At 37.5% G+C, this 21,567-nt stretch overlaps 2 protein-coding genes and 1 long non-coding RNA gene across 3 annotated transcripts in view; 1 reads left to right on the top strand and 2 right to left on the bottom strand.

The window, feature by feature from the left end:
- The window catches only part of ALKBH8 (alkB homolog 8, tRNA methyltransferase), a 52,760-nt gene extending 51,383 nt beyond the window's left edge, over positions 1-1,377 (bottom strand). Inside the window, exon 1 of the mRNA XM_039883152.1 lies at positions 1,203-1,377. Within this exon, the coding sequence (XP_039739086.1) occupies positions 1,203-1,264 (62 nt within the window). The 5' untranslated portion in view covers positions 1,265-1,377. The remainder of the gene's footprint in view (positions 1-1,202) is intronic.
- A 233-nt stretch (positions 1,378-1,610) lies between these two features.
- Positions 1,611-21,567, top strand: part of ELMOD1 (ELMO domain containing 1) — a 59,185-nt gene continuing 39,228 nt past the window's right edge. Inside the window, exon 1 of the mRNA XM_039883149.1 lies at positions 1,611-1,773. The gene's annotated coding sequence lies outside the window, so the exon portion shown is untranslated. The remainder of the gene's footprint in view (positions 1,774-21,567) is intronic.
- LOC120619023 (uncharacterized) lies at positions 13,599-16,183 on the bottom strand. The gene is made up of 2 exons (XR_005657338.1): positions 15,856-16,183; positions 13,599-14,375 (listed from the first exon to the last, which is right to left on the bottom strand). It is a non-coding gene; the product is annotated as an uncharacterized LOC120619023 (long non-coding RNA).

Raw genomic sequence — 21,567 nt, forward strand, 5'->3', positions numbered from 1 at the left:
GCTAAATTTGGGAGGAAATGAAAAGTTTATTTGGGGGACATCAGTACTTTAAAACGTGGACAGTATTAATGGAAAGTGAACTTCCTTCCATAGAAGCATACCTTACTTTATGAAATAGTTGTGAAACAAGGACCAGTAAATTAAATTACTTTTAAAAGACTATGGAGTGAAATTCTTTTGTCATGTGGATAAACCTACACATAGTGAATCTCTTCTAAAAAGCTTTTCCCTCCAAAGAGGACCCATATATGGCCTTAGTCTAGCTTTTTCCAAGAGATTTGGTTTATTCAAGGAAGTTCAAAGAAACTGAATCATTGAAAGAAAAGGTAATAGTGGCTAATGCTTTTAACAATGATAAAAAAAATTAGACCAAGGTTTAAAATTATGTAATATGAGGAGGGAATATGATAAATGTTCACTACTTAAAAATTATCACTAACCCAATTTTTCATTTAAAAAAAAAAAAAACAATAATGAAGGTGGAAACTGCAGAAAACTATATTTGGCGAACATCTACTATGTAACAGGTGCTTTGCAGACATTGCTTCACTTAATCCTCACAACTGCTCAGAGAGACGGGGATCTTCACCACCCTACATTTTACAGAAGAGGAAACCGAAGTGCAGAATGGCTAGGTAACCAACTGGGGTTGTAAATGACATTGAAATCAAACCTCTAAGCTCATCCTCTTTCCCAAACCCTATGCTGCCCTAACAGAAAATGTGTGTGTGTGTGTGTGTGTGTGTGTGTGTGTGTGTGTGTGTGTGTGTGTGTGTGTGTGTAAGTGAGTAGTTCTGGGTCGGTCCTATTGCACTGTGAAGCAATGTTTCCCAAATAGCCCCAGACCACGGTGTTTATAATTCATCCATTATAATTAACCCCGGGGTTAAGGTATTATTTCTGAAGTCCTGGTTGAAATGCAGATAGATATGTGACCTGGGAGGGACTGACAAGATCTCTCAGTTACATCTAATTAAAGCGCTGGCTCTCTGCGAACTTGACCCGCCTGGTCCAAGAGTCGGGCAAGGCGGGGGCTGCCTGGGCACCCCTGCCGGGGAAGGAGGTCCCCAGGCACATGAAGCAGGTGAGAGACAGGTATGTGGATTGGGGGAATCACTTGGTGAGTCTGCAGAGGTTGGGGCTAAGATAAAAACAAACTTTGACTTTGGGACAATTCTCTCCAGAGGGAGCGAGGAACGTACCTTGCTCTCTCATTCCAAGTCTCTTCCAGAATCCCATTGACAGGTCTCCCAAGGTTCACCATCTTCCAGTCCCCCGCGCCTCCGGGGAATTGTGCCAGGAGCAATTAAACTGGGCTGCTGCAGCCAACTCACTGCATTGTGCCCACAACATCCGTGTCCGCAGGTTTACCTCTTTCTCTCCGCGCTCGGGTGATGGGGGCCGCGCTCCCTCCCGCAGCACTGCGCCCGCGCCCCCAGGCTTGGAGACTGGGCATGCTCAGTCGCCGCCCGCGTCGTGCTCCCAGGGAAACCTCTGCACGCCCTCCCCCGGCTGCTCCCAGTCGCCTCCTCGCCGCCCGCCGCCCCGGGTCCATCCCGGCTTGCTCCGCTCCGCGCGACCCAGATTCCTGCCCGCCCCCGCCCGCAGCCAGTGCGGCAGCGGTGGCCACCCCTGTCCAGCCTCCGTGCCGGGGCGGACCGCGTCAACCGCCGCGGCTGAGCGCGCAGCCAGAGCGCCTGGGGAAGGCGGAGATGGAGACCCGCCTGCCGCGTGCCAGGACCTGCTGAGCTTTCTGCCGCCGCCGGAGTCCAGGTGAGTAGCAGCACCTGGGGTCGACCCTGGAGGAGCAGAGGGTCGAGGGGCGAATGCCCTTGGAGAAGAGAGAGGTGGCGGCGAGGATGCGAGGCACCGTGCGAGCTGCGCTGCGTCTGGGGCGCAGCAGGAATGTAAGGATGTGAACAGAGAAGGGACATGAATGAAAGTGCACGCTGCCTCGGTGCAGGGACTTCGGGGTCACCCAGGACCTTAATTTTTACCCCATCCAGCCCCTAAAATTAACACCCGCGGAGCTGCAGTTTGGCGAGAGAGGCTGTTTGCAACTCGGCCCCAACGCGGGTCACCTAGCGACTGAACGCCGAGGGCTCTGAAGGAGGCATTCCTGGCACAGGCCCAAATAGGAAGCTGGGACGAAGGGCGGCCTGGCCCCGGCGAGTGGCCGGTCCGGGTCTTGGGGACCCCCTGCACTTCGCCCGCTGGGGCAGTGCAGGGCTGCGGGTTAACCCGGTCGCGCGGCCGGGGGTCATCCGTGCTCCCAGAGGGGAGGAGCTGTCTGAGGGGCCGGTGCGCGGTGCCTCCTCCAGCTACTGAGAAACTCACTAATTGGAGCATCTCTTTTTCCTGGGCAAGTAGAATTGAAGGCGAGTGCCGACAGCTGTTAAAAGCAAAACAGTGGTGTGTGGTGGTGGAGAGTGTGCTGTTGTGAGTGCCTTTTTCCAGTGTGGGTGCGGGCTGGTCCTACTCACCGTGTTTCTTCTCAGCCTTTTCGTGGCGAGTCCTGTAACTGTGTAACACACCTTATGAATATTTCAGGAACGACCTCGCAGGCTCGCTTGCTTCAGATCAAGTTTAATGAATATGTTTGTCCGCTTTCTGCTCTACGCAGGCAGGTGGAAGCCCCGTGCTTTGAGCTTTCCAAATTTCATCCCTTTCCCACAGCAACTAGGAAAAGACTCTGCCAACCCCCAGTGAGCTTTAGAGTGAATTGAGTCTCATTTGGAGAGACCAGTTTTGGGCAGGCATCCAGGCATTGTTCTGCATCTCTGCAGTGTGTGCGTGTTGAGGGATAGCTTGACAACCGTCCTTAACTGGAGCTGCCAATATGGTGGAAGGCAGGTAGTGTGTTTGTGTTGGGATAAACGTCTTAATTAATAATCATCTTAGGACACCAGGTAGTTATAGCCGACTTAGTCATTCTCTCTCTGGAAGTTGCTTCTGAGAACACTGTCTAGTTGAAATTTTGAGGAAGGCACACACTGTCTCTCCCTACATTGGGAGGTATTTATCTCTCTTTAATTCTGTCATGGGAATAAGAAATGAATGTCTTTTCAGTAATTGCTGTCAAGAACACAGAAAGAAGAACGCATTCATGTAGGGAACTTTCAGGATTGAAACAAACTGTAGGGCATCTTTGCTTCTACTTTGGGTTATAACTTCCATTGCACCATCACCATTAATCAGTAAAGCGGTATACACAGCAATTTTACTCTAAAATCATACTCCTTTTCAAAAGAAACCTGCTATTTCCTCATTAGCGAGATAGATATGTCTGTAAACAACTTGTGAGGAATTTCTGTTGACCAAGATTTCAAGCGTCTAAAATCTATACAATGCTAAAAGAGGCAACTCTTTTCTCTTGCCAGCCCATACACAGTAAAGCTGAAGCGCTTGGATTTACAGATGTTTCGCATTTAGGGAAGGTTTTTCCAACAAAGACCCACTGCGGTTACATCACAGGCTCCACCTCCGCCTGCCAGGCTGCTTCTTCCCAGCCTGTTAGTGAGGACTGTCTCGCTGAGCTTGATTAATGAAGAAAAGAAATCCCAAGACGAAATGTTATTTCCCTTATCATGTTTTGTTGGTTTAATTGGAAATATGAAATTTTCAAAAATTGTTTATTAATTCATGTAGCCAGGACTTAAAACTCAGGTGAAGTAATCATTATGAATATCAACTTACCAGGAGATATTGAACAACATTACAGTATTCTTTGTCCTAAAATTAGTAATAGATGGCATTAGAATGAAATTCTATGAAATAGCAAAATAAGTGAAAATTTTTCATAATAAACAGCATTTTCTAAAGGATGTTACTGAGATGCTCAGAGATACCCAGCTACATCAACAGACAAAATCTGGTCAATTGAAAAGTTTGTACAGCTTGGATACAAACCTACAGTGGATCTAAAGAAGTGTCCCTTAAGTCCTCTTAGAATTTTCAGAGTCACTGGCAGAGTTTTGAGATTTAGCAAATAAAAATATAGGTTGACAGTTAAATTTTAATCTCAGAAAAACAACATATAATTGTTTTTAGTATAAGTGTGTCCCATGCACTATTTGGGACGTGCTTATACTAAAAAATTATTTATTATTATCAATTCTTACTAGGCAGCCTGTATATTATCTGGCAACCTTAGTCACTGGAAATTTCTCATTTCTCTTTTTTGGGTCACTTATGGGTTGAAAAATAAAGTGGAGCAGAAATCATATGTTCTGCAGACAATCTGGGACAAGCTCAGTTCTGGTGCAAGCTCTTGAAAATAACTCATGCTTAAAAGAAAGTAGTTCAGTTCAACACATATTGTGAGTACCTCTGCTTTCTAGGCTTAGTGAGAAGTGCCAAAGATACAAAGATGAGTAGGGGAAGGAAGGGGAGGGTTGGGGAATCTACATCTTATGATGTGAGACTTGTTTTGCCAAGTGTCTGTGGGGTCCACTGTAGGAGCGATACTGAATTCTGCTGGGCAACTCCAGTCAGGGAGTGAAATGACCAGCAGTTTTGACAGGTCTGTCCTTGAATAAAAGAATGAGATCTTACCCTGGGTGGAAAGGAGGAAAGAAACTCATGGATTTATACCTAGTGTAATAAAGCTGGAAGTTGAAGGATTTTACCTGATGGCCTCAGAGAAATGAGTGGCCTGCTGAGAATGAAGGAAATGAAAAGGGGAATCTAAAAGAAAGACTTTAAATAGTTGTTGATGGGAATGGAAGAGGGAGCTGAAAAGGGATAAGCGCAGGAATTGGTAAATGATACTTGAGTGAATGCATGTCATTGCATTTAAAAAAGCAGTTGTTCTGCCCTTCGACTAATACCCAAAGTGTTCCTTTACTATTCCACTACCATCCTGGCTTCCTCAAGTAAAAGGTCATCATCAAACAACCTTGAAATATAATATTTGAAAGTCTTATTATTTTTATATAAAAGTAGATATTAAATGTAATATTTGAGATGCTGCTCAATATTCAGTTGCTTCTGACACAAATTCCTGAAATAAAATAAGCAGATTTTTGGTTTTTACAAACCTATTGCTTCAAGTAGGAAAAGATATTAAATTGCAGTCATTTTCTGATTGGTCCAGCTATCTTTCAGGAAGCAGATTCTGATGATGGAAAGAATGTAGGTTTTACAGAAATAGCACTATGTGAAAATGACCATATGCTTAGAGTACCAGAAAGTACCTACCCAGAATGTTCCAAATGCAATTAATTCCAAAAAATTGCACACTACTTAACATTCATGTCTTTGAAGATCAGCATAGGAAGTTTCCAGGGAAGTTGAAGATCAAACCAGTGGCATCCATGTAGAGAACAGTTCCTCATTTCTTGAAGATTCCAGTTTGCCAATCTCAAGCAAATGACAATGAAGTACCATTCTGTGTTGTACTTCTGTCAACAAATCTAGTTATTTTAGGGACCATCTTCAGGAGAGTCTCATATATTTGAGTGTTCATATGTGTAGCTAAATTTCCACTTCATATTTCACAATAAGTTCTTAAAATCATGAAAATTACTCTATGCTAAAATGTATACTGAAGTAATTAGGGTCTCTCTTATCAAACGATTATCCTTGAGAATAGAGCAGAAAACAGTTCTATTTCAGATACCATTCCTCTTTATACTGTCTGCCGAACATGCCCTGCCTTATAATTATGATAGTATATGAGAAAAAAGTGATCAAGGACATATTGAAGTTGTTAGAATTTCAAGGCATTTAGACCACAGGTTTTATCTTCAGTGAGGTTTCACATGGATATGGCTTGTTAAAGGCTTTATGGACTATCATCTAGAGAGAACTTTAACTGAAATAGTATGCTCAATTCACATTCTAAGTGCTCAGTAAATACTCTGAATTTAAAGACTCTTAAGACACTATGTTCTTGCATCCCAGGAGCTTTTAACCCCTCAGCTCACTTTTGCTGACCATGAGTAAGTCTTAATTACATCAGTTTCTGTGCTCTAAAATGGAAGATATGCACATTTTTTAAAAGAATATTGTGCCAACTCCAATCCTCTGTCTATAAATGTTAATTGTTATTACTGTTCTAAGGGATAAATAACTTCATTCTCAATGTAATTAGACAAGTTGTATATTGTGTGTGTACTCTCTACGATGTTTCAGATGACATAGAAGTAATTCACAATTTGCTTTTGATTTTTTGCTTTTTTAGTACAAAGCAAGATGATTGAGGTAAATGATTAAGGAGAGCTCATTAAGCCCCTTTAAAAAATCAGTTTCAAACAAGCTAATGCCTGCAGGTTCAAAGGTCTTTACATTGCTTTTAAATGTAGTTTCCATTTTAATTATTGGAATTAGGACTTGGTTAATTAGAATGCTTGGCGTAAGAGCTTATTTCAACGGCTATAACTATCCTTCCTATTTCCCTTGTACAAGTACATGGTGAAAAGCTGCCATATGTTTTGAAGGTTTCATTCATGATGAAACTAATAATTTGCTTATCCCACAGCTGCTTTTTGGTTTAGCAAATATCAATGACATCATAAACTGTTCTCTAATATTTTTAATATCGCCAGTTGACATTATAACTATTCTAAGTATGAATCAATCTCTGGAATGAATTTATTATTCATTTCTTTCTTTTTCCTTAAGAAGTAGAATAAGAATGTTCTGCTCTTTAGAATTTGGAAGGCAGATTTTCTGAAGATTCTATATTCCAATAGAACATTTACATTTTAATTTCAGGTTTTCTTTTGTCTTAGAATTCATTTAAATTGGCAAGAAACTTAAAATAATTTTTTTTAATCAAGAATCTTAATCATACATTCTCTTTAAATGGTAAACATTTATCAAAGCTTTAATTAAATGCACATCATTAGCTATAAATTTAAAAGCCTATATTAAAACACCTAACATAGAATTTTGACTTTTATGTTCTGTCTTATGTATAATGTGCATGTGAACCCAGTATATGAAAATCAAATCTTACAAAACAAAAGGATTGGGTTATGGTATTTGCTTCACTAAAGCGTTCTGTGTTGTATCAAAAATTTCTCCTACTATTCCTTTAAATTGTAGATAACGTAGAGTATTTAAAATAGAGTCAGAATAATCAAATTTTTACATCTACACAACGCTTCTGGGACACATCTATCAACCAGGCTCTTGAGTAATCAGATGCAGAAGTGAAGTCTAGGTTCATAAGTGTAGAAGCCATCATGGAAGGTAGTTTCTGTTGACCTGCTTTATAGCTCTTCTTTTGACCTAACATTTCTACAATTTTATCAATGAGTCAGATATACTTAGATCACACATATATATCAGGTTTGTTGATAATGCAAAGCTCAAAGCACTAGTGAATTTGGATGACAATCAGTATTAAACTTGATATCACTTAGCCCAAAGCAAGGGCTGAAACTAAAATATTTTAAAAGAATAGATATTGGCTTCATATAGATTCTAAAATCAGTTGCCCATTGACAGGGAGTAGAAGTCCTAGTTTAACAACAGTTTAGGTTTTAAAAAATAGTTTTAGTTCTCTTGAGCATTAATCAACAGTATGGACTAAATTAATGCTATCTTTGGTTGGATTCATGGATGAATAGAGCCCATATCAAAAAGGTCAGAAATGAACAATATAACATGCTGTACTGAAAGTGATGTATTTTATGCCACCTGTCATGGACATAATAAGAGAGAATGCCTTTATTGGGGAGAAAGTTGGCTCACATGACCTTAAAAGCACTTCCTAAATCTGATTATGCAGTTTCAATTGAACCTCCAAGCACTTAGACATGAATCTGCCAATGTCTAATTCAGTGTAGTAACATTTATATAACATATAACTATTTCACATCCTTTCCTTGATTATAACAAATATCTAATCCTTATTCTTTTCTACTTAATAATTATTCCCTAGGTAATTAATCATCAATTAAAATAAGGATATCTACTCTGGGACCACTACTGTGTTAAATTAAAGAGGCTATTTCCAGGCATTCTTTAACTATCTAAGATCATAGTTGAAATTCTTAATTCGAAACTTTACATATTTCAAATGGCCATGAAATAGGCATATATCCAGATTCTATAATAAAATTAGACAAAGATGAAAGGCAAAGTGTTCACTCCATGTACTCTATTACTCTGAATTATGTTTTGGCTTTCAAAGGTATTTGTTTATAGTATAGAGTGGACATTTGTCATTCCTTTAGAACACTGCTGTCTGAACCCCTTTTCCCATGTCAGGGGCTCTCCCACATTATGAGGCAGAGCCCACTCCCCACTATAGTAGCTAAAAGTGCCAGATATTTCCTTTCCCAGACACCCTTGCATCATAGGCATGGGCCCAAGACCCAGATCCTGCCCCAATGGCAAATGTTCCAGTTAGAAATGCCCCTTGACCAGCGCTGGGAGTGGGGATGGGGGTGGTCAGTGGGACCAGCTCCAGAGTCTGGACCACGTGGCAGCAGGAGAAGTGTGTATACTGGACTGGCTCTGTGTCAATGTTCTACAAGTTATTTTTAGTTACGTAACCACTAAATCCAGTTCTCTAGCCCCACTGGGCAGAGCTAGTTTCTGGTTTTTACAGTAATAAACCCTGACTGGTACAGGGTACAAGCTTACATTGGCATGTTAGTCACTAGGACCCGCTGAGCACAAAGCACTCTGAAAGGCACAAAAGGGAGTGTTTTTCATTCTCTGAGTATTTCTGGAACAAGTCACCCTACTTGTCATTGGACAGAGGAGAAGCACACAAAGCTGATATTTTTAAATTAGTGCTATGGGCACAAGAAGGATGATCTAGAGACACCCCTGGAAAACTAAGATGGAGGCAGATATCATTCTGTGGATTCGAAAGATTGATTTAGTGTGGGGATGAAGGGTTGAAATAAGAAAAGATGCTTTTGGGGAAAATATTGTGTTTTATCAATTCCAGGAGACAACTTTTTTTCTTCATCTTATATTTATGAAATTAGAACACATTGTTAGAGTGTGTCATGTTTTAATTGCAATACTTTTTTCTCCTCAATCCATCTATTGTATTTCACCAAATCTAAGATGTCATTGATATACACTATTACATTTTTTACCACCAAGAAAAAAGCTCAAACCAAAGTGTCCTACAATAGATGATTGGATAAAGAAGCTGTGGTACATATATACAATGGAATATTACTCAGCCATAAGAAGAGATGAAATACTGCCATTTGTGACATGGATGGACCGCGAGATAATCATGCCAAGCGAAATAAGCCAGACAAAAAAAGTTGAAAACAACATGATATCAGTTATATGTGGGATATAAACCTAAAAGCAATAAACAGACATGACAAACAGAGACTCACGGACATAGACAATAGACTAGTGGTTACCAGCGGGGGGCAGGTAGATGGGGCAAAGGGCTCAAATATGTGGTGACAGAAAGAAATCTAACTATAAGCGGTGAACACACAATGCAATATATATATGCGTTACTATTGAATTGTACACCTTAAACTTACTGGATTTTGTTAACCAATGTCACCATAATAAAAATAAATACATATTTTTTTTAAAAAAGAAAAAATCTCAGCAAGCAATCACTAAAAGATGGTGATGCCTGACATTTAAAAAGACCCTAAGAGAACTAAGCCAGTCATGGAAATAGTGTGGGTTAAATACCAAATTCCTGTTCATTGTTGCTGTAATCTCCCAAAACTGTTAAACAGTAATAGGTTTACCCCTGACTTCTGTTATAAACAAATTCAGATTCTGATCATCATGTCCTTGCTTGGCTGTAAAAAATGACTAGTATATTTACAGTGATTCTCAATTTTGTGGATGGCACCTTTTTTTTGGTAACTTTTTTATTTGGAAAATTTCAAATAGATACAAAAGTAGACAGAATAGTATAATGGATCCCAGTATTCAATAATCAACTCGTGACCAGTGTTGTTTGATTTCTAATCCTATTCTCTATCCACCCCATTTTATTTTGAAGCAAATCCTAGACACATATTCTACCATTTATAAATATTTCAGTATGTATCTCTGAAATATAGTGACTTTTCAGACACATAATCACAATATCATTCTTATATTTCTAAAAAAATCTAATTTGTGACACCTTGTTTAATAAACAAAGTTTGTATTTATTTTAATTAGATTTTAAGCTGCTTTTGTCTTTAGAAGTTTAAAAAAACAATTTAAGTCCACTTCAAGGTGTACTGGTTTTATTTTAAGAAATTTATATGATGCTGGCAAGTTATATTGCATCTGTAATATCTATCTTGATTTTCCATTCTTCAGCTTGCTTTTGGATATGTTTTCTAACTGAAGATTTGTATAAAGAATATACCGCTGTTTTGCCATTTCCAAAGCAATCTTCAGGAAGTCATATCTATTCCTTTATTATTTTTGCTTACAAAGGGAGGATTCATAATTGCTGTATCAAATGATTCAGACATTCTGGTAGATAATGAGTACACACATCACATTGAACCATGTCAGTATTTGTTAATTTGAACTGTTCCACTTTCCTATTAAATATTTCCAATGCATTTTTATCTGTGTCAGATTCAACACACAACCTGCAATGCATGGCCTGGTTTGTTACTGTTCTAGAAGTAGTGTGGCCTGTTTGAATTCTTCTACTTGTTGCAGGCATGACTCTCTCTGGTTCCTTGAGCCTTCGTTTCTTTCATTTTTTTTTTTTTTAAGTGTGGGTTAACAGCATTTAAGGGCACCTTATGAGGCTGGAAGTACCACCCTGTCTGTGTCATCTTTTTAAAATTTAAGTTTTTGTCTTTATCAAAGTAATATACATCATTTAAGACATCATCTAATTTAAAAACATTGTAATGCCCTAATCCATCTCCATTCCAGATTTACTTCTCAGAAACACCCCACTTCAATTCTTTTAGCTACTTCCTCTGGTGTGTTCTACCTTCTTTCTAAATAATCTGCTTATTTCTCGATATTTTTAAGATCCATTGATATTCTACTATAGAAATGAAGATTTAACTCTCATACCTAACCCCTCTTCCTTATATTCATATACTTCTCCTTCTTCAATTCTCTCGGTGTCACTTTTTTTTGATTAAACAAATATTCAATGTTTGACAATATAAATTTTATTTGCAATTGATTATATTTTCTTTTCGTATGATTTTTGTCCTTTCAAGAATTAGTAATTAACCTGTTTTTATTTGCTTATTTTTCTATTATGCATACCACAAAATTATCCCCAAACCAAAAGAACTGGAAATATTTTCTTCATACATTTATGCATAACAAATAATCTGTCAGTGCCAGTTTTTTTGGTTTTTTGTTTTTCATGGAGACATCCTTTTTTTAAGCCTCATTCACCATCATTCCGAGAATTTCTTTCACTATTCTTCAATATGGAATCTTCTGATTCCTGGGTCCAATGTCTTTCTCGTTTTCGACCTTCATTTTAGTGGAATGCTCCATTTAGAATATCCTAAAAAGGTGTACTTGGAAGGTACATGGAAGTCTTTATGTGTCTGAAATTGTCTTCATTCTCCCCTCACACTTACTTTTTTGATTGGGTATAGAAATCTAAATTGGAAAGAATTTTTTCTCAGAGTTTTTATTTTTGCTTTCATGTTCCTATTGACAACTTGAATGTATCTGATTCTTAAGCTTTTGTATGGGATCCGTTTGTTTTCATTCCCTATCTGGAAACTTTTATGTTTTGAAATTTCATCATGACATGCTTTGGTGATCTATTGTTATTTAAGGAGCTGGTATCCTGTGGGCCCTTTTGATCTGCAAATTCATGTTCTTTAGTTCTTGGAGAGTTTCTTGTATTATCTCTTTAATAATTTTTTCACATACATTTTCATTTTTCTTTGTCTCCATTATGTCTGTTACATGGATGCTGAATCTTTTTCTCGACATTTTTCTCTCATTTTTCATCTTTTTGTCAATTTCTTCTCAGCAGATTTCCTCAAATCTGGGAGATTTCTTCAATTTTATTTTTCATTTCTGTCATTTAAAAAACTTCAAAGAACATTTTCTTATTCTCAACATTCATTTCTATTATTTCTTGTTCCTCTTTTATAAGCGTAATATTTTTTCTTATATCTATAAACTTAATTATGATGTATCATAGTTTTCTTCTCTTTGCATTTTTCTTTCTCTGTTGCCTGTTTCTTCCAAATCCCATTTTTCACATTTCTTTGAGTCTCTAATTCTATCAAATTAGAAACTTTCCTTACTTGTCTGATAATCCCTGGCTGTCTGTTTATATTTAAGATTAAGGCAATAAACTGGTGACAGAAGCTTTCTATGCATGGGTAGGGCTTGTTGACGGTTTTGTCTTTGCAGTAGTTTAATTAGAGGCTGGTGTTTCATTGGGGAAGATCCACATGTGTGTTGGATAGTTTCCTTAGGGATAAATCTTCAATAACCTGGGGAGTAGCATTCTGGCTGCCTTTGTTCTGGGAGTTGAGAGGGAGAAGAAGACTGGATATATCTCACATTTATCATGTAGACTTTCACTTAACCTTCTTGTATTCAGTAGGACTGCCTAATCTCATTTTCTTGTGCTCAAAAGTTCAGAGTCTTTTCATCTCAACCTCTTTAAGACTATATCTCACCTCTTCTGATAGAATGGAGAAGGATAATGCCTGCTTTCAAAGGATGGGGGAGGAGATCTAGGCCTGTTTCTTATGAAAACGTTTAACCAAGCCTCCTATGTTGACTTCACCTTACACTACCACTCTTAGAGAAACCGGACATCACTAATTCATAAATATGACAGAGATTCTGTACTCTAAATTATATTGCCTTTGGATCACTTTCCTTACTGCAGGCTTAGTCAGTTAGGCTTACTAAATTACCACTTGTCCATCACTCTTCAGCTTCCAGAAATCTTGTGATACCTCCTTTATGCTCCTACTGCCCTTAGCCTTATGGTTTTATGCCATTTTTATTTCTTTACTCTCATGTTGATGGGATTTCATGTGTTTTATTTGCCATGTTTAAATGAAAGTCCATGACTCAAGTTTTAAGGGCATACTTAAAAGGAATTAAAGATATAAAATTATGTTAAATATATCAGTAATCATTATAGTGAGCTAATTACTCTTTAAGTAAGTGTTGCATGTTGCCTATGTAAACTTCCACAATTTCCATACTCGTTTTGCTCACTCCTCTTGTCTCCTAACACATAGTAAATTTTAATATTCTCTTAACCTAGTCATAGGACCTTCTTAGCAAAATAATTCACCTAACACATATTACTGTATATAACATATGGAGGTTGAATCTTTTTATCACCATTTTTCTTCCACTTTTTATCTTTTCGTCAATTTCTTATACTACAGAGTTGTCAAAAGAGAGAGAGAATTTCATACAATCAATGTCCAGAATTTTGTCACATCTAGGAAGAGCACATAAAACTGTAACATGTTGGTTAGGAACCCTTGCTTAAGAGTATAGTCTACTTTAGTCTGAGCATGGCTGAAATGTGAGAAAGTTCAGAGTCTCTGTACTGGCTTCAGAATGGCACTAAATTCCATGTATGAGATCTGCTAGATTCCCCACTCCTTGAGGACAAAGACTATGTCTTACTTATTTTATGTCTCTAGTGCCTAGAAAGAACTAAACAGAATAAGTTAACAATAAATGTTTATTGACTAGATTTAAGAGCTGAGGTCTTTTCCTACCAAATTACTGTCTGGCCTTCGACTAGTCATTTGTTGGAAAAGGTTGAGCTAGACAGGTCCAAGAGAGAATGTCACTTAGGAAAGGTATAGAGGAAGAAAGGGGTTGAGAATGGAACATTGGGGAACACATACACTTAAAAAGTGGAAGAGTAGTAGAAGGAAAATCAGGAGAACATGGGATCATGGAAACCAAAAATGGGCCTTTCAAGAAGCAGCATCACATGAAATCATATCAAATGAGATAAGGACAGGAAAATGCAGTATGGACTAGACCATGCTCTGCCTTCAACCAAGCATTTACATACTCACTTACTCTTTGTGTAGCTAAGGAGATGTTTATGGTCAAAGCTGTCTTTTTAGTATAAGGAAGTTATCTTGAGCCCTGTGTATGTGTGAGAATGTGTGTGTGTGTGTGTGTGTGTGTGTGTGTGTGTGTGTGTGTGTGTGTGTGTATGTATGTTATGCATTTAGTGGAGGGATTGTGATTGGGAAAGGGAACCAGAGCCCAGAGACTATGCAGTAAGCAGCTGAGAGGATCTCCAGTGAGGCTAAGAAGGATAGGAGTTGCTCATACATAATCAACCTATAATGTATCATGAAATTACTTAATTAACCTGGTTTAACCTGAATGTTTGAGTCCGGGAATAAAAATCTTCTGTGATTTGCCGCAGGCCTTCAGTACTCATTGTCATCAACCACTGGATTCTTCTGCACAAACATCATAACCTGGAATGTGGAAATAAGTAGTTCAGTCTTACCATCTTTAATCATTTCTAAGATGGCTTTTCCCACTACATCACTAAAATGGAATGTATCATAGTGTGATTAACAGTATTTTATTCTTCCTTAAGGACATATGAAATAATGGTACATTGTACCTTTGATGGCACTGATGAAATACCATTGGAAAGAATAAAAATAATATTCATTTAGCAAACATATATCAACTCATAGCTCTAAAGTGAATTTAAAACTTTTTTTTATTTATTTTACAGTTTGAGTCGTTGCAGAAGCCCAACCTAAATGGTCTACTTCTCATAAGTGAATGCTACTATATCACCTATTAGGTCAGGGTCAGCAGTTGCCTTAGCAATTGGGTACCCTGTTTGCGTCCAGGCCCCTGGAAATGCCTCCGTTTTCTTGGACTTTTCTGTACATTTCTAGATAGATGCCCTCGCTATGTTCTGATTATATGAAAGTGAAAATTTTGCAGGAAGCATCAGTTTAGATTGGTAAAACCATATCTATTTAATATGTATGCAAATATAAGTTTACCATTCTTTTTTTGTGGTTTTATTTATAAATTTAACTTTTTAAACTAAAATTTATAATTGAGAATGTAGAAAATCTAGATTGAATATTTTTGTGGAAAAAAAAGGATTAATATTTAGATTTTAAAATTTCTTTATTCTTTTATAAAGACAGATTTAATCAATTCTACTCTCCCCACCTTTGTTCTCTCCATGAAAACAGTAGATCCATGAAGGAAACCACAGTGAAACCTAGAAAATCACTGTATCTTTAAAACAGATCCTGTATATATTTGCAGGCAGCCCTGAATTCTGTGGCTGGCATGAAACTCCGTTGCTATAAATCACAAAAATAAACCCTGAATGAATGTTATATTCCTGTAGAAGGGAGAAAAAAACCTTCCTAGTTGTCATTTTAGTGAGTGTCAGCAGAGCATTGTTCAAACTAATCACCCGGAGAAGGAAGAAAGGAAACCTCTAGAATGTGGCCTCAGGGAGATTTTTATGCATGAGCATTATACCTCCACTATGACAAGTTGGATAGCATGTATGAAATGTAAATGCATAATTTGAAAGATTTTTCATTTCTCTGGAATGGTAAATTCTCGTCTTGCTCATTCTCTCTCCTCATGTGCATACCTGTATACAGTAAAAAGTAACATTTTATACATGTTTCAAATGCTCATAAAAAGCCTTAGAAATTTTTCTTTCCCTTCTCTTCCCTCCCCTCCCATTCCTTTCTCATTTCATATGATAAATCTGATTGGATTATGTCCTTTGAAGACCAAGTCCCTTCTCTGTCTAGGTTTCCCTTGCACTGACAACTGTGCTCCTTAGGATTTGACAAAATACAAAGCATGGTGCACACTTACCATTATCTGAATTTGCTAATTCAGATCTATTTATTTGCCTAATTTGAATCTGATACTTGGCCCACCTGATTTAAGAAGACTAACCTCCTTTTGTTGTTTTGTGGGTCAGCTAGCCAGAGCCCAGCTCCTCACATGACAGGTGGTTTACCAGCTACTCCTTATCCACAAGCCATCTGTGCCCTTGCCTGGTGTTCCCACAGATACGTGCTTCCTGCTGAGAGAGAGGCCAGGCTTGTTTCAGAGAACTTTCTCTACTTTCTTGAAAACCATCCACAGATATACATACATGCAGAGCATAATAGAGAATTAATAGGAGCTGTGAACTGAATTAATCACATCTTAAAACTTAACTCTGGTTATCTTTAAGTTTTGGCCTTTATCAGAATAGTCACCTTTCTCCTCCATTTTTCCTTTTCCCACTCGATGTAGCCATCACTGAGGAAAGGGTAGAAAAGAGAAGCCTGTAATTTGTTTATGCAAGAGTCCCAAATCACTTACCTGACTGACTGGGGAATGTCACCATTTTGATTTCATTAGACTCTAGCAGGGCACAAGTACATTTCTGAGACCATTCAAGTGGGAAACTGAAATTTCCACATAGGTTAAGATAATTTACTTGGAGTTATTATTGTTATCAGAAAATTTTCTCAATTACTTTTAGAAAATATTTAAAGTACATAGTATAATAAAAATATAGGATAAATGGAATTGGATCAAATTAGCCATGGGCTTTCTTCTGATACCCAAAGCAGCTTTGAATCAATCTGATTTTTAGGGGAGAAAACAATAAAATTATTTATGGATGTCATGGTTCAATGTATTGTTTTCTTTCTTCTTTCACCTGAAATGAAGAGAATATCCCAAATTGAGAAAATTAATCAATGGCAAATAATTTTGATATTGCCCATTTGAATTTATCATCTGCAGAGTAAAATGGTGTGTGCCCTCTTCCCCCAACTGCTAAATAAAACTTTTTTCACTACTGCTAAAAAATGTTGCCCAAACTTTCTCTTTATAATCTAGATTCAAGGGAGAGGGAATGAAACATGTTTTCATCTAATGATTATCATTAATTAATAAAGTAAGTTGTATTTTGAGGTTGACCCATTTTGATTGAATTTTTTTTCTTGTAGTGTTTGTAGCATAAAAAGAAAACAATAACAATAAGAAGCAATTAGGGAGATCTAAAGATAAATGGAACTTTGCTTTTCAGTGGATTCAAGAAAACTCATTCAAGTTAGTATGTATCTCCAAGGTAGATTTGGAATATTTTATCAGCCATTAGATATATTTTATGTTTAGTAAAAAATAAGAAAGGTAAATATTTTTATTTATAAAGGAAAAGATGTAATATATTATGAAAACTAAAACATATAGAGGTAGACTGAAAGGAAAACAAGGGGAAATGCTCAATTGAAGACTGTCACACTGACCAATGACTCAGTAATTTGGGAAAATGAAATCACCACAGAAACAGCAGTGTGGACCAGGAGCTTGAACTTCGTTGAATTTTATAAACCTAAGTGAGTGCTAGATTTACATTGGGGGTGGGGGAGGGACAATATTTTTACTATTAGTTATTTCAGAATTATACTGCCAAAGATTCATATCTCCTTGGAAATATGGCCTCAGTAAGATCTATAAAGCTCACAGTTTTGCTCTGTGTTTCGTAACTTCTTCCCATAAAATTTTCTTGTTTTGAAAATTTCAGCTCTATAGTACATTTGCTTCGGGAAAGGAAAGAGGCTAATTTTTAGTGATATAGTAACCATTGTTATTTAAGAGTCCTCCACCTAGCTCCTAGAACACTACTAAATTCTGAGGTGCGGATATACATCCAGGCTTTGATTATTCCAAGCTCTGCAATTTAGTTTGAATTGAATGTACTATTTATTCTCTTCATTCTGTGGTTTTCAGAGGCAGCACAAGGGAGTAAATAATATCACTGCCTCAGAAGACAGGCTTCAAGGGTTTGAATCCCAACTCTGCCATGTATTAGCTGTGTGACCTTGGAAGCTTACTTAATCTCTCTGGGCCTCAATTATCTCAGTTATAACATGGAGATCATTATTTTTATTCACTTCATAGAAAGACTATTAAGTGAGTTATAAATAAAGCCATAGAATATTGCCTGTCACATGATAAGCACTTTGTAAATATTAGCTGTTATTCGCAAGACCTTAAGCTGAGACTAAATATTTTAAATTTTATTTTTAAATGTGCTCTATACAGCATTTAAAAAAAAAACCTAGGATAATTACAAATTAGGAAAATTATAAGAGTGAAACAGTATTTACATTGTGGGTTATCTTTCATGTATGCAAAAACATTATGAGTCCACAAATATTTTGGTTGTTACAGGGTATGCAGTCAGTTAGAATTCAAAGGGCTACTTAGAAAGTAGCATTTTTCATCTAACATACGGATTAAGATTTTAAAGAAAGGAATTCTGTGTCCCCTCTAGTTGAGTCTCTAATTCATTCCCAGGGATGCTCAATAGATAGATCAGCTTCTAAGAGGTAGAGTCACGTAGCAGTACTTTACAAAGAGCCTCAGGGGGCTTCTTGTTCAAAGGAGGCAGGGCAAGTTCCTTGACTCCAGGAGAAAGGATGAGTTTTCAGAAGTAGCAGACTACTCCTGCTGCTCCTTTTCTCCCAGCTGGAAATAAAAAATACAAGGGACATGTAACCCACACTCAGCACTGAAGTATCAGTTGATCTCTGGAGGTATTTAATCCATCAAGCACTATCACTGGTTTCTTCCCTTTGGAATGGTCAGAGCAGTGTTCCTGTACGCACGGAGAGAAATTTGTGCAGGTTGTGACTTAAACTGAAAGTCAGGAAACTCAGGATTATAACCATATTTCTTATTTTGGTTAAGAAAGAGATCTATATGTTTTTTTTTGTTGTTGTTGTTGTTGTTTTGTCTCTTCCAGTGGGGAGATTTTTAGTTTGTTTTATTAGTGCTGTTACTAAATAGTGTTGTTAAAGGAATACATTTCTCTAAAAGACTATAGCCTTCAACAAATCCGAATAGAGCACTCAGTGTGCCAGACATTGTATCAGGCCCTGGGCTTCCCTGGTGACCTAGACAAACATGTAGTCCAGAAGGGAAACACAAAACAGATCATTTACAACAACAGGAGAGATTTGACATATATCAAGTAGTTCTGATGTCCACATTGGTTACAAACCACCCTAGAGAGGCGGTTATAGGGAAGCAACAGCACACAGAGCAGTTCGTATGTTCTCCTTGCATACTGCGAAGTAGGTGGCATTAAAGTTTGTGTCTGACCAAAAAAAGGTGAACTATGTAAATAGTACCTCAATAAATCTGAATTAAACAAAAAGTTAATATCTGTATTTTTTGATTAGCAAGACAGCTATAAACAAGGCAAGTAACATATTTAATCAAGTTAAAATCAACAGGCTGTGTGTGTAAAGTACTTGAGCAGTCTATCAGGGCTACCATTTTGTTAGAACATTGTGCAAACAAGAAGCAAACTCAGATTTTCCCAGACCTTTGGCCTTTCCCAGTCACTTGAGAAATGCTGCTTTGGCCACAGGGAGCCTAACACAAAAGAGTGGATTAACTCAGTGCCATTCATGGAAAAACAACTCAAAGGACATTTCTTATCAATAGTTCAGAGTATCATACGTTGCACACCAGCTATGATTTGTTGCATGTCTTTTACACAGATTCTTTGGTTAGCAGTAAATAGGACATTAACGAGTGTGCCTCCTTTAAAACAAAGTTAGATTTGAAAAAGAAAAAGTAAGCAGTAATTCTTTTTGTTTTTCTACAGAAGACATTTAGAGAAGTTATTTAATGAATACCCAGTGAGTAATGAGTTAAATAACACAGGCTCCCTTCTATCACTAGAAACCATTTTTGGTGTTTCCTCTTTGGGGGAAAGCTAATTAGAACTAATTGTTGTCTTTGTTTCCTGTTGGGGATGAGGGTGGGGGGGAGGACACATAATTAGAACTAATTGTTATTTTCTCTCCCTTTGATTTTCCCACCCAATCAGTATGTCCAAGTTATTCCACTTTCCATATATTTTCCACCTCTGTTCACTTCTCTCCACCACTATCATTGTCCTAGTTCAAGTCGCAACCTGCCAGAATTTAACAGTCTCCTAAGTAATTTTCACTTAGGAAAATGATCTTTTACTTTAGAGGAAAATATAATAAGAATGGCAAAATAATAAAACCAAGTACTACTCATTGGATGTGTATTACATACCTATAACTATACTAAGCACCTTACATGCTTTTCTGTTCACTTGGTCCTTAGAGCAACCCTATAAGGTGGTTATATTACAGTACTCCCCGTCTAACAAGGAGAAAATGGAACCCTACAGAGGTTAAGCAGCTTGTGTAAAGCCACATGGCTAATGTTGTATCCCTGATACGAACTTTCCATCTTCCAAGCTTGTGCTCTTAATCACCATGCACACTCTCTGCCATATTTGTCCAATTTTCCCTTAAATTGCAAGCTCTCTTACAGTAGGAAGCTATGTCACGTTACCTAGCACAGTGCTGTGCACATAAGAATTCAGGAAGTCTTTTATGAATGGATAGACTCAGGAACCCCTATATAGAGGGCAGGAAGCTGAAGTATTATATTACTTTGTTTATCCTACATCATTATGAGATGAGTGTATATTTTTTTTTTAGATAGACCAATTTTCTGGCTAACTGAAATTAAACCATTTAAGGATTTTTTTTTAATTTTGATAAAATCTTTCTGAAATGTATTCCATTCTTTATTGCCTTGATAGTATGACAATTCTAATTTAATATCCTAATGACAAAGAACTATCGTTATGGACAGTTATTGTATATGCTACTTATTTAGTACTTCCTTCTGGTCTATAGTTTTAACTACTATCTATATGCTGGTGAAGCACAAATCTTTTGTCTCCAGCTGGGATTTCTCTCTTGACCTTCAGGTCCATGTATATCGAAACTACCACTTGTCCCTGCAACCTCAAAACTCTCCCAACTCCCCAAATACACCCAGATCCCTAAATCTGCATTTCTAGAATTCTGTATCTTAGTGAAAGATTCTACTGTCTACCCAGTAGCCAGACATAAACATGGGCATTATGTCAGCTCCTCCTTTTTCTTCACTATTCTCTTGTCAATCAGTTAACAAAAGTCCTATTGATTTTACCTTCTAAATATCTCTCAAATCGATCACACTTCTGCCTTGGCCTGAATTATTGTAGCAACCTTCTAAATGGTGTCTCTACCTGTAATTTCACCACAATCTGATTTATTCTCCATACTACAATCAGAGTGAGTGTATTTTTCAAACTAGAAATCAGATCATGTCACATCTGTTTGAAAACTAAATAGTTCCTCATCGTTCATGGGATAAGGTTCAAACTTCTTTAATATTGCTTACAAAGCCTTTGACGATCTGACCCTTTCTTGCTTTTCCGTATCTTGCCATCCCTATTTTTGCCAGTCTCTCTTAGCAAGCACCAGGTAACAAGGGCATGTTGAACATTTCCCCCTCTATGCACTGTGTATCATCTTGCTTCTAGGACTTTGCATGTACTATCTGAGGAATCTCCTGACTCCTATATCTAAGATAATCTCACACTGTCGCAGCACCCATTTTCACTTGTAAAAACTATGTTTAAGTACCTATTTGTTTCTCCAAATCATCTATCTTCCCTCAAGATTGTTGGGTCTGGAGGATGGAACCCATGCCCCTCTTTCCTAATTCCTCACCATGTATCCCTAATTGCCTAATTTTGTGTCTAGAGCGTAGTAGGCATTAATA

The sequence above is a fragment of the Pteropus medius genome, unplaced genomic scaffold (genome assembly GCF_902729225.1).
Source record: "Pteropus medius unplaced genomic scaffold, Ma_sr-lr_union100, whole genome shotgun sequence".
Lineage (NCBI taxonomy): Eukaryota > Metazoa > Chordata > Mammalia > Chiroptera > Pteropodidae > Pteropus > Pteropus medius.